This window comes from Garra rufa, chromosome 10 (genome assembly GCF_049309525.1).
Source record: "Garra rufa chromosome 10, GarRuf1.0, whole genome shotgun sequence".
Classification (NCBI taxonomy): Eukaryota; Metazoa; Chordata; class Actinopteri; order Cypriniformes; family Cyprinidae; genus Garra; species Garra rufa.
Genome location: NC_133370.1, coordinates 22376860 through 22390143, shown reverse-complemented (window position 1 = coordinate 22390143; position 13284 = coordinate 22376860). Strand labels below are relative to the sequence as shown.

General features: G+C 36.3%; 1 protein-coding gene across 1 annotated transcript in view; it reads left to right on the top strand.

Moving 5' to 3' along the window:
* Positions 1-13284, top strand: part of colec12 (collectin sub-family member 12) — a 47457-nt gene that overhangs the window by 31658 nt on the left and 2515 nt on the right. Inside the window, exons 3-7 of the mRNA XM_073848260.1 lie at positions 3553-3675; positions 5714-5800; positions 7989-9032; positions 10250-10741; positions 11497-11633. Coding sequence (XP_073704361.1) covers positions 3553-3675; positions 5714-5800; positions 7989-9032; positions 10250-10741; positions 11497-11633 — 1883 coding nt within the window. The remainder of the gene's footprint in view (positions 1-3552; positions 3676-5713; positions 5801-7988; positions 9033-10249; positions 10742-11496; positions 11634-13284) is intronic.

Here is a 13284-nt window from a genome sequence, read left to right as displayed (position 1 = left end):
ATGTTCAAGCGTTCAACTACGCGCGAATAGCGCGTTTTTTCCGCGCAAGTGGAATGACACTGGTTGCGATATGTTTTTGATTCACTTTAAAGAACCAATTCATTAGAGTCATTTGAATGATTTAAAATGACTCTGGTTAAACTTTAATGCTTTTGACCTACTTAAAAGAACTAGTTCATTTGAGTCATTTGTTTGAGAGTGGGACTACACTGTTTGTACTGTTTGCTTTTGAGTCACTTAAAAGAATCGGCTGATTGAAGTCATTTGTTCTGGATCTGGACAACACTGGTTGTGCTGTATGTATACTGATTCACAAAAAAAAAAAACAATGCAGAGACATTTATTCTGAAGTTAGAGTATACTGGATGCACTTTCTGTTTAGCAATGTAGATGTAGCAATAGTGTTTTTGCATCTTTAATTAACTCCTGCAGGTAACTATCAGTCAAGTGAGAACATGTGCGGGAACCATTAATGAGGAAACAAAAGACGTTCCGTTTTGGAATTTTAAAAAAAAAAACCTAATAAAAACTAGTTAGTAAATAAAAAGCGTTTGCATGTTTCCCTCTTTCGTTTCAGAGTACAAACTTAAGCATCCTGTCTTGGAATTCCAGCTATCTGAAAGAGCACATCTGTATTTCTTCAGAGTAATCAGCTTTTCCCTCCTGATTTTCAAAGCATGTGTGAAAGGGAATGCGAAGAGAAATCTTTGTGGTTAGTACTGTGCTGTAAGTCAGTAGCAATTTGTCCATCTCTAGTTAATAGTTTTCACTAGGTGAAAGAAACACAGCAATAAACACTCTACAGCAATGTAGAAGTGATGCATTTATTGTTTTCTTTTCTCTCTCTCCGCTGCACACCCCAGTGACCCATAGCCAGAGGTGGTGATGTTGCTTGTTTACATGGTGCGGTTTGGTTATAGTTGAGTGAGGCCTCTCCTGATCTCCCCCACACAGACCACCTCACCAAACCCTCAGTGTAAACCCCTCCTACATCCGGGGCCATAGCTCGGAGGGCCCTTTTTTGATGTTTACACAGATGTTTAGGTCTAAGGACAAGCTCCCCAGCGACCTGCCCACCCCCCAGATCTCTCATGGGGCTTTCATTTTAGCCTGACCTGGATGCCATAGCTGCCACTCCGACCATATGCTAATAAGTCAAACAAGGATGTGAGGCTCGTTGTGGAATGTCTGGAGTTTTTCTGGAGATAGTGGACATGTTTATTTGCTGAGCCTCAATCTAAACACAACAGGGGTCCACTTTACTCTTAGCTGCAGCAAAAACATGGAGCATGTGGCGAATTTGACGTCACAGTACTGTTTAAACTTGCTGTTTGTCCTACAGTGACACTATTTATGGTTACCATTTATTCCTTCTAGATCAAGGGAAAAAACAATGGTTAATGGTAATCTGAACCAGACTGACACAAATCAGTCATTCTCATTTAAAGGTCCACTGAAGTGCCTTGAAACATGCAGCGTTATTCTATGTGGTGACGTACTTTTAACTGAAACAAACACATATCGCCCAGCCCCGCCCACTAATTTTGAATAGCCAATAGCGTTCCATTTATATTTGCTCGGGCCAGAGCCGTTAAGCTCAGTAAAGCCACATTTGTAGCTTATGACAGCCACAGACTAATAAATTACCCCACAGATTCAATATGAAACTCTTGCTAAAAACAAAATAGTGATCATAATCATGCTGAGGCTGTGTAGTTTAATACATGCCGATCGCACATATGAGCGCATATGTTATTGCGTCTCAGTGTAGGGGGCGGGACACTACGGACTCTAGAGAGCATTTGATTGGACAGAATGTTTGATGAGAAGCTGAAGTGCACAGTGATATCATCAAAATTGTTGATTCGTATCGGCGGAAGTGACGAGACTGTAAGTTTTGAATGCCCATATCTTGTAAACGTGAATTTTGTTGTTGTTTTGAAGCACACTAGCTTATAGATAATCTTAAGGCTAATATATTTATACTAAAATCCAAAAAACTTTAATTTTGATTTCAGGGGGACTTTAAGACAAGCATGACACTTGGTTTCTGGCCACAGTAAGCCCTGGTGGTGTAGTTTCAGCTTGGCTCATGAAAACAAACAGAAGGGTATTTATTCGCTTCCACCATCATGTGGTGAAACACTGTGATCTCTAAAGCTGCTTTGCGTAAAATTGCTGAAATAGTTGTTTGTTCCTTAGACTTTCGGTTTTGTCTTAAAGGAATTTCCTGACGGGGTTTCAGATGTTTTGTTATGACAGTTCTCCGGACAGTTTAGTTTAGACAATTCGGTCTAAAGCTTCAATTAAAACTATAGGTCAGCATCTCAGACATAATGAATAGAAAACCCTTTTCAAATAATTTTAAAAAGATAAAGGTTAAAAGAATAGATCACAAAAAGTGTCTTTGTTTTTCTGTGGAACACAAAAGAAGATAGCATATGTTTTTATCCATACAATAAAAGTCAATGGAGTCCAAAAAACACAGAGACTCAGACATTCTTCAAAATATTTTTTTTAAAATGAATAACTTTCAATTTTTTTGTGAACTATTAAGGAACTCTTGATTTTTCCTGTCAGTATTTAAAGGGATAGTTCACCCAAAAATGAAAATTCTGTCATTAATTACTCACATCATGTGAACCAATGGCAATTTCCTGATTTTTTTTATCCCTTAAACTGCCTGCTGTTCTTCAATAAAATCTTTCAGGTCCCACAAATTATTTGGTTTTTCAGCATTTTTGTGTATTTGAACCCTTTCCAACAATGAATGTATGATTTTGAAATCCATATTTTCACACTGAGGACAACTGAGGGACTCATATGCAACTACTACAGAAGGTTCAAACGCTCTCTGATGCTCCAGAAGGAAACCCAATGCATTAAGACCCCGGGGGGTGAAAACTTTTGGGATTTGAAGTTCAGGGTAAATTTTGCTTATTTCGTCTTCTGGGATGCATGTAAGTATCTTCTGTAGCTTCTGAAGGGCAGTATTAAATGAAAAAATATGATATTTAGGGAAAATAAGAAAAATTTACACATTTTTATTCTGAAAGTTTACGCCCTTGGCTCTTAATGCATCGTGTTTCCTTCTGAAGCATCAGTGAGTGTTTGAGCCTTCTGTAATAGTTCCATATATGTCTCTCAGTTTTCCTCAGTGTGAAAAGATGGATCTCAAAATCATATAGTCACTGTTGGAAACACACAAAAAAATGCTGAAAAACCAAAGAATTTGTGTGACTTGCAGGAAAACACAGCTGTGGATCATTCAGGTAACAACACAGTATTAAGAATCAAGTGTATTTGATTTTGAACGGGGTCATTTTTATAAATGCAACTATTATTTTCTCTTGTGGACTATATGTAAACATATTTTATGTGAAATATCTTATTCAGGTCAGTACTAAATAAAAAAATAACATGCATTTTGTATAATCCCTCTTATTTTGGTAAAGCAATTAACATTTTGCAGATTCTGCAAGGTGTATGTAAACTTTTGATCACGCTGAAAAGCATTTTCATATTTTCATGCAATGTTTTTTTCTGTTGCAGGTATCCAAGAAGGAAGTGAATGCACTAAATGTAAAAATGACTGGGCCCTGAGGGTGGCGATCGCTCTTCTGTATGTACTTTGTGCGCTGCTCACCATAGCTGTGGCTGTGCTGGGATATAAAGGTAGGAAATTCTCCTGACATGGTCTTTAAAGATCACACTCTCACGCTCATCCATTTTCACCCTGCTATGAAGAGTGCAAATCTACAGACAATTCCTACTGTCTCTTGTGTAGACCAGAAACCTGGAAAATCTAGGTTCACTGGGTTTATATCTCATCCAGATAAAATGTATCAAGAATGTGCCACAATTGAACATTCACCATAATTTCTCCAGTTCAGTTTTGAACTTTGGCTCACTTTATTATTTGTCCTGACATAAGGCAACCATATTGCACTGTAGAAACAAGATTTTCCAAATATTGTCAACCGGACTATCACAGTGAAATCTGTTTTCTGTATTAGCTGGGAAAGCCATGAGCGCTGTAAAACAGAGCATCGCAGTTTATTTTGTCTGCCGCCAAAAACCAGGATAAGATAATGCACGCTGTTGTCTTCCAAAAGGCAATGGTAAATTAGAGGCATTTGAGTAGCTTTTGAACATAGTTTGGTTTTTTAAAGCTTATTCATTTATGTGCTAATGAGTAACTGATTAAATGTATACATTTTTTGCAATCAAATATTTACTGAGAAGAAAAGAGATAACAATATTATGTAATACATCAAAGAAAACACTAACAAAAATCAGATGATAGGTAGTGTTCTTGCTTATTTACCTTTAAATGAATGTGATCTGATTGTCCAGATTCACATCTCCATTGAGTCCATATGTCTCTTCTGGTTCTCTGAAGCCCTAATGCCAACCAGATGAGAAGATCATGTAAAGCAGCGAGTTTCACTACAAACCTGCTCCAGAGGAGATTTTATGCCTTAGCAGCAATTTGCTGTCCCAAAACCCACAGGTTGATTGACAGGGACTTTGTTATTCTGCATCACTTCTAAACTGTATGTTCAGATTTATTCCAGTGAGTGTCTCAATGGTCTTTGGATGCATATATTGAGTCAGTCATTCTGTCAGCTAAAAGAACCATTCCACTAAACTCCATTCAAAAATAACATGGCTTATACAGGAAAATAGAAAAGAAAGGAGAGTGTTGGAGAGGGAGGGCAGGAGACTGAGAGGAGGAACTGGCAGCATTGACCTCCTGCTGACAGACTCCCAGTGTGAAAATGACCAACAAGCCTTTGAAATGGACCTCCGTGTTTTGTTTTTCCCCTACAGCATATATTTGTTTTGTGTTTGGTTACACAAGCGCAGTCAGGAATGCTAACACCCAGGATCTTTGATGTGTTTGAGTTTGCTGGCAGCGAATTGCCGAGTGCTGCGTGTCTGAATGAAACTTGAGTTAAAAAACAGTGAGAACAAATACACTGGAGAGCAAAGATGATGACTTTATTTTTCATTCATGTTTGACCGCCAGTGAGACATTCAATGGGATAAACACTGGGAACAAGAGGGGGATTCAGGGCCATTACAGGACTTTGTCAGCCTTTTAAGATCACCTTCTGACTGCTCAAAAAAAAAAAAAAAAAGACAAATGTGACAGTTGGTATTTTAATCATATGCTGCTTACCAAAAGAGCCTGTATAGTGATAGCGCCCTCTAGTGGTGCACATGAACACATAGCCTTAGACTGTAGAAAACACAATATTGTATAAGTACATAAATGACCATGGTTATGGCAGGTTATATTAACATTTTAGCCCTTAGGCATGTTAAACTAGGGTTTCATTATTGTACAAATCAGGGATGAGACCAAAATCTGTCCTTTAATTGCTATAGTGGTGCCAGCAGGACTGCTGGGAATCACTAGAAAGGCTCAGGAGATGCTCTGATAGAGACTCCTCAGGATCCATTCCAAATTCCAGAGGAAATGAAGTGTCATGTATTTCCTGCATGACTGTGTGTGTGGAATGTATGTTGTATTTTTATGCATGTGCAAGTGAAAAATATCATGTACACACAGGTTAAAACAATCAGTGTTTCTTCACTGTGCCTGGAAGATTTGTTTCGAGCAGCCTCTTGACTCATGAACTTATAGTATATTTGTAGTCCATAGTACAGGCAAAGTCTGACTGGCATTTATAATGTCTGTTTGCAGTGGTCCAAAGGATGGATAATGTAACAGTGGGTATGGAGAATTATGGAGGGAAAATCATGGCTGTAGAGACAGACCTCAAGAAACTTGGTAAGTTCTGATCTGAGATGTTGCAATATATATAAATGTAAATTGTCAATATATAAAACTACACTACCAGTCAAAAGTTTTTGAACAGTAAGATTTTTAAGTCTCTTCTGCTTACCAAGCCTGCATTTATTTGATCCAAAGTACAGAAAAAGCAGTAGAATTTATGAAATATTTTTACTATTTAAAATAACTGTTTTGTATTTAAATATATTTTAGGATGTAATTTATTCCTGTGATTTCAAAGCTGAATTTTGAGCTTCATTACTCCAGTCACATGATCCTTCAGAAATCATTCTGATATTCTAATTTGCTGTTCAAAAAAAATATACTGACTACAAGTTTTGAATGTGCATATTGTTACTAAAGCTTTTAATTTCAGATAAATGCTGATCTTTCGATCTTTCTATTCATCGAAATATCCTGAACAAAATGTACTCAACTGTTTTAAATATTAATAATAATAACAAATCAGCATATTAGAATGATTTTTGAAGGATCGTGTGACAGTGAAGACTGGAGTAATGAAAATATAGCTTTGATCACAGGAATAAATTACATTTTAAAATATATTCAAATAGAAAACAGTTATTTTCGATAACAAAAATTTGGATCAAATAAATGTAGGTTTGGTGAGCAGAAGAGACTTCTTAAAAAAACATTAAAAATCAAAAACTTTTGACTGGTTGTGTAAATCTAAAAAATTTTAGAAATCTGAATATATAAATGTGAATCTGAATATATAAAATGTAAATTGTGAATATATAGAATATATATAGAAAATATAAATATATAGAAAATTGTGAATATATAGAAGTAAATCAAATATACTTTTTAGAAATCTGAATATATAAATGTAAATCAGAATATATAGTCTGAATATACAGAAGTAAATATATTCAGACTATATATTTTCTTCTATATACTCATGATTTATATATTAAGGATTTTATCTTATTTATAAATAAATATTCTGATTTGTTTCTATATGTTCTGACTTCACTATACTTTTTAGTAAATAAATGTATATATTCAGGTTATATAATTATATATATAACAGTTATATAATTATTCCTGATTACCACTTCATTATACACACACACACACACACACACACACACATATATATATATATTTTTATATTTTTGCTATCAGCGGCTCAAGCGTCGTTACTAGGTCTAAAATGACGATTTGACACTAGCAACGAAGGGTTGGATGAGCTGCGTAAGAAATTAATCCTATTAATGAATGTCTTGAAATATATCATCTGATCGATGTCTTGAGGTGTGGTGACCGTAGTATAAGCGGAATAATTGACTTCGGTCCGTAGAATTCTACGAAAATTCTCCGCTTCACATTGTGGCCACATCACCACCTCGGGTGTGCCTTTATTTTGTAAGAATTATACGCCCCGTCGTCAATTATACCTTATATATACTGTGTATATATATATATATATATATATATATATATATATATACAGTACTGTGCAAAAGTCTTAGCCCACTAGTATTTTTACTAACAAAAATGGTTTTAAATCAGTTATTTCTATCTTTTGCTGTTGTGTGTCAGTAGGAAATATCAGTTTGCATTTCCAAACATTAATTTTGCCATTAATTGTACAAATCCACAGATTTTTGTTTGCACAAGGAGTCTGATAACAGCTAGTCTGATCTCATCTAATCTGATCTCATCATCACCCAGTCTGTCTGGAATGACATGAAGAAACACAACAAACTGAGACAGACTAAATCCAGAAGAACTGTGGCAGTGACTCCTTGTGCAAACAAAAATCTCACTGGATTATTACAATTAATGGCAAAATGAATATTTGTTAATGTAAACTGATATTTCCTACTGACACACTACAGCAAAAGATATAAATTACTGACTTAAAACCATTGCACCTTTTTATGTCACTTTATAGTAAAAGTAGTAAAATACTATGGTGTGACATTTATATAGATAGATGATAGATAGATATTGTTATTGTTATAAATCAAGGTGTAAGTAAAATGTTATAACTTTTTATTGAATTACAAGTCATTAAATATGAGCCATTAAATAAATCATTCAGTTTTCTGTTTATATTTGTATTTATATGCATTTATATATATTTATAATGGACAGTGTTAAACATAATTGACTCTAAATTTTTTCCCCTTAATAAACTTCTCAAATTGATGTGCAGATGATCAAACTGGAGAGAAGTCAGAAAACGCCACCAGTGAACTCCTCTCATTCAAGTTGGAAATTCAGACCTTGCAGAAGCAGCTCAGTGACGTTGCTGTGAAGGCCTCTAACAACAGAGCTGTGCTCGAAGAGCTACGGCTAGCGGGTGAGGACATGCAGAGTGGACATCACTCACTGCGAGACCTGTTGGAAAGCAATGCCAATGTCATTAGCAAAGTAAACCGCACCTTAAACTCATACAGCGGCCTGATTGACGGACTCAAGACGGACACGGCCCGGCTCCAAACCGATCTTCACGTGCAGGCGGGCGAACAGGGCCGAAACACCCACAGCATCAGCACGCTGAACTTCACCCAGACCCAGCAGAGGAACCTCATCAGCTCCCTCCAAAGGTCGGTGGAGGACACTAGCCAGGCTGTCCAGAAGCTTAAGAACGACTACCAGAGCCTTCAGCAGGTGGCTCGGCAGACCAAAGCAGATGCCGACTGGCTGAGGGAGAAGGTCCAGAACCTTCAGGCCTTAGCTGCTAACAATTCTGTGCTGACTCGCTCTAACAGTGACGCTCTGGAGGACGTGACCTCTCAGTTGAACTCGCTCTCAGAGCAGGTGCAGAATGCCTCGGCCATCGCGGACAGTCACGACCAGAGCCTGCGTGAGCTCATGGACCAGCAGCGAGACCACGACAATGCCACTTCCATGAAGTTCGATGCACTAGAGACACGTCTTGACCACAACGAGGGGGAAATGGACCGTATAACTGGGAATGTAAGCTTTGCCACGCAGCTGCTCGGAGTGATCAGCGTGGACCTGAATGGTCTTCGCACCTGCTCCGAGACGGTGGCCCGGCACTCGGACCTCCTGCTGGGGCTGAACAGCAGTGTGGCAGAAACCAGAGCTGACAACACGGAGCTCAAAACCCAGCAGGAAGAACTCGCCACCAGGCTCGACAAAGAGGTCAGCAGCCTCTCCATAGTCATGGAGGAAATGAAACTGGTCGATAGCAAACACTCACAGCTCATCACGAATTTCACCATCCTTCAGGGTAAGATATGAGGCTAGGCCTCTATTGATTAAAATATAGACATTTATTTTTTAAAAATCTGTTGGTATACATAATTTAATCATTTCTATTTTTAATTTTTGTTCATATTTATAGCAAGTAGTGTTATTTTAATATTAGTTATAATCTGTTTTAGGTTTTAGCTATTCATATTAAACTTAGTTTTTACTTTTAGAAATTTTATGTGCTTTTGACATTTGTATGCATTTATTTATTTATTTTACTATTTAGGTTTTAGTTTCTATTTATTTCCAGTTGGTAATTTTATTTAATTTTTTTTAATCATATAACTTATTTCTAACTTAGGTTTAACTTAAATTAGTTGCCAAGGAAACATTTTGTATTAGGTTTTTCATCTAGTATTTATATTTAAGCTTTAATTCAGTTAATATGTAGTAACTAAATCGAAGACCTCAATAATAATAATGAACTATTTTAAAAATGATTAAAAACTAATAAAGTTTTTAAAAGTATTATTTAATGTTTTTTATTATTTTAAATATATATTTTATTAATTTTTTAACATTCTGATAATCATTTGTATTTTATATTTTAAATCATATTTATAGCACGTAGTGTTATTTTAGTATTATTTATACTATTTTAGTTTTTAGCTTTTATGTGTGTATTTTCTGTTTTCATTTTAAACTTAGTTTAAATTTTAGAAATTGTATGTGCTTTTGACATATATTTATTTATTTCACTATTTAGGTTTTAGTTTCTATTTATTTCCAGTTAATAATTTTGGTTTCAAAATAATGTTGTTGTTTTTTTTTTTGAGTAATTTAAAAAAAACATTATTTTAATGTTTTGTTTTTGTTAATATATATATTTTATATATATATATATATATATATATATTTTTCTTCTTTTTTTATTATTTTAATATTGTGGTAATCATTTATATTTATATGTTTCTATTTATTTTCAGTAAGTAATTTCTGTGTTTCAACTTAATTTAAATAATTTATTTATTACTTATTTAATAAAAATGTACAAATATAGGGTGTTTTAAAAAAAATAATAAAGTGTTTCAAAAGATTATTGAATGTGCAGTGAGTCTGAATACTTGAGAGATCTTCTTGAAAAGTCTAAAATTCAATTAGTACACAGAACTTGCATATAGAAGTCATTTAGAAGACATTTTGTGCTTTTAGACAATTAAAATAAAAGCTAATTTCTTTGTTTCATAATGTCAGGTCCTCCTGGTCCAAGAGGTCCAAGGGGAGACAAGGGGTCCCAGGGCCCACCTGGCAAAACTGGCCAGAAGGGTGAAAATGGTGAAAAAGGAGCACCTGGTGTTGCTGGGCCTAAAGGAGAAAAGGGTCCAACAGGGCCTCCTGGTGTACCAGGGATGAAAGGCCCACCTGGATCAAGAGGAAGCCCTGGGCCAAAGGGTTCACGAGGATCAGGAGGCAGGGCGGGGCCTTCAGGAGAGAAAGGTGACCCTGGTATACCTGGTCTACCTGGAAGAGATGGTCAGCCAGGTCCTCAAGGGCCACAAGGGCCACAAGGACTCAGAGGACCAGCTGGGCCTTCAGGACTGGAAGGACCTCGTGGGCCTGTTGGCCCTATTGGCCCACCTGGACCTCCTGGATTGCCAGGACTTCCTGCACCAGTGGTTGTGCCCCCGGTAGATCCACAAGGCTTCGTCAACCGCCAAGTAGCGCCACCTCCTACAAGTACACCAGGTACTACCTTTTCTCATACTCACATAATTTACTAATCCCCATGTCATCCACGATGTTCATGTCTTTCTTTCTTCAATCGAAAATAAATTTTGGGAAATGTTTGAGGAAAACATTCTCGGATTTTTCTTCATATAGTGGACTTCAATGGTGGCCAATGGGTTGGAAGTCTAAATTGCAGTTTTAATGCAGCTTTAAAGGGCCCTGCTCGATCCCAGCCGAGTAATAAGGGTCTCATCTAGTGAAACGATTTTCTAAAACTAGAAAGTATTTCATGTTGGTAAAAGGTCACGCGTGACGTAGGCGGAAGTACTCACCCAGTGTTTACAAAGTCAATGTGCAAAGAAAGTCAAATGCCCTTTTTTAAAAAAAAGAAAAAAAAAACAACAATGCTGGACGATTTTGAAGTTGGAGGAGAAAATAAGATAGAATTTATAGAATATAGTATATCGAATATAGAATATAGTATATAGAATTTTAAAACATGTTTTTTATGTAATACAGATATGTTGTTTTATATCAAATAAGGATCTCAAAATATTTGATACTTCAAGATGTATTTTGTTAATTTGTATAAAAGTTAAAAGTTGTCAAAATCCCACAAACCATAGTTTAATGTTTCTTTTTTTTACAGCTTGAAAAATTTAATTGTAGAGAATTGAATTGTTGAGAGTGAATTGTAAAACCAGTCTCATAAATGTTATTTTTAAGCAAAAGTGAAGATGTGATAATATTTTTTTTTTTTTTTTTTATCTAAGGGTGTCCACCTCAGTGGAAGAGCTTCAGAGACAAATGTTACTACTTCTCAACAGAGAGTCTGAACTTTGATGAAACGAAGGAAAGATGCAGCAACAAGAGTTCAACTATGCTGATTATCAATGATGAAGATGAGCAGGTAAATCCAGGATACTTTTCACAAATATAAAGTACATCTTAAAGGAGAAGTTTACTTCCAGAACAAAAATGTACAGATAATGTACTCACCCTCTTGTCAGCTAAGATGTTCATGTCTTTCTTTCTTCAGCCGTAAAGAAGTTGTTTTTTGCGAAAAACAAATTTTTTATTCAAATAGTGGACTTCTATGGTGCCTCGAGTTTCTTTCAAAATGCAGTTTAAATGCTGCTTCAAACGATTCCAAATGCAGTTGCAAATGGTTCCAGTCAAGAAAAATGGGTCTTATCTAGCGGAAATTTTTTTTTTTTTTTTCAATTTAAATACTTTTTAACCTCAAATGCTCCTCTTGTCTTGCTCTGCCTGAACTCTGTTTTTTCCAATTCAAGGCAGTTAGGGTATGTCGAAATACTCCCATCTTATTTTCTCCCTCAACTTCAAAAATCATTTCAAAATCATCCAACATCGCTGCAGGAGTACCGACCCAGTGTTTGCAAAGCGAACATGCAAAGAAGATTAAACACCGTTAACAAAAAAAAGGTAATACAGTGATGACGATTTTGAAGTTGAGGGAGAAAATGAGATGGGAGTTTTTCGACCTACCCTAACTGTCCTGAACCAGAAAAAACAGTGCAGGCAGAGCAAGACAAGATGCGCATTTGAGGTTGAAAAGTATATAAATTGAAAAAAAAAAAAAAAAACACGATCATTTTGTTAGATAAGACCCTTCTTCCTTGGCTGGGATTGTTTACAACCGCATTTGGGATCGCTTGAAGCCGCATTTAAACTGCATTTTTGAAAGATCAAACTCGGGGCACCATAGAAGTCCACTATATGGAGAAAAATCCTGAAATATATTCCTCAAAAAACATAATTTCTTTACGTCTGATGAAAGAAAGACATGAACTTCTCCTTTAAAGGGATGGTTCATCCAAAAATGAACATTTTGTCATTAATTACTCACCCTCGTGTTGTTCCAAAACCCGTAAGAATTATATCTTCAGAACACAAATTAGGATATTTGTGATGAAATCCAAGAGCTTTCTGTCCCTGCATAGACAGCAACGCAACTACCACGTTAAAGTGGAACCACTGATGTCACATAGACTATTTTGACGATGTCTTTACTACCTTTCTGGGCCTTGAACATGTCAGTTGCTTTGCTGTCTACGCAGGGATGATATAGGAATATTGATCTTATGGGTTGGAACAGCATGAGGGTGAGTAATTAAAGGAGAACTCCGGTGTGATATTGACCTAAAGTGTATTGAATCATGATACCGAGTGTGAACGTACCTTGCATATCTCATCTCGGTTTGTGTCCTGCAGTCCGAAATCTGTGGTCAGTTAGCCGATGCTCACAACAGGTTGTCAATGAGAGTGAATCGGGCATCGGAGAAGCCATGTTTTACGCCATTTACGAGGCACAAAGTAGCTCCACACTTCATTGGTAGACTTCCAAGGGCCCTGACATTTAAAACGAGACATTGAGAACTCAGAAAAAGCACCGGTAGTTTATTTACAAGTAGATTTATACAGACATTTTCCACCAGGAACAGACCGGTCGCCGCCATCTTAAATTTAGTCACGATAAGTCGAGTGTCGAGCACGAAGGAAACTACAACCTGACAAGTTGATAACCTGATAAATTCCTT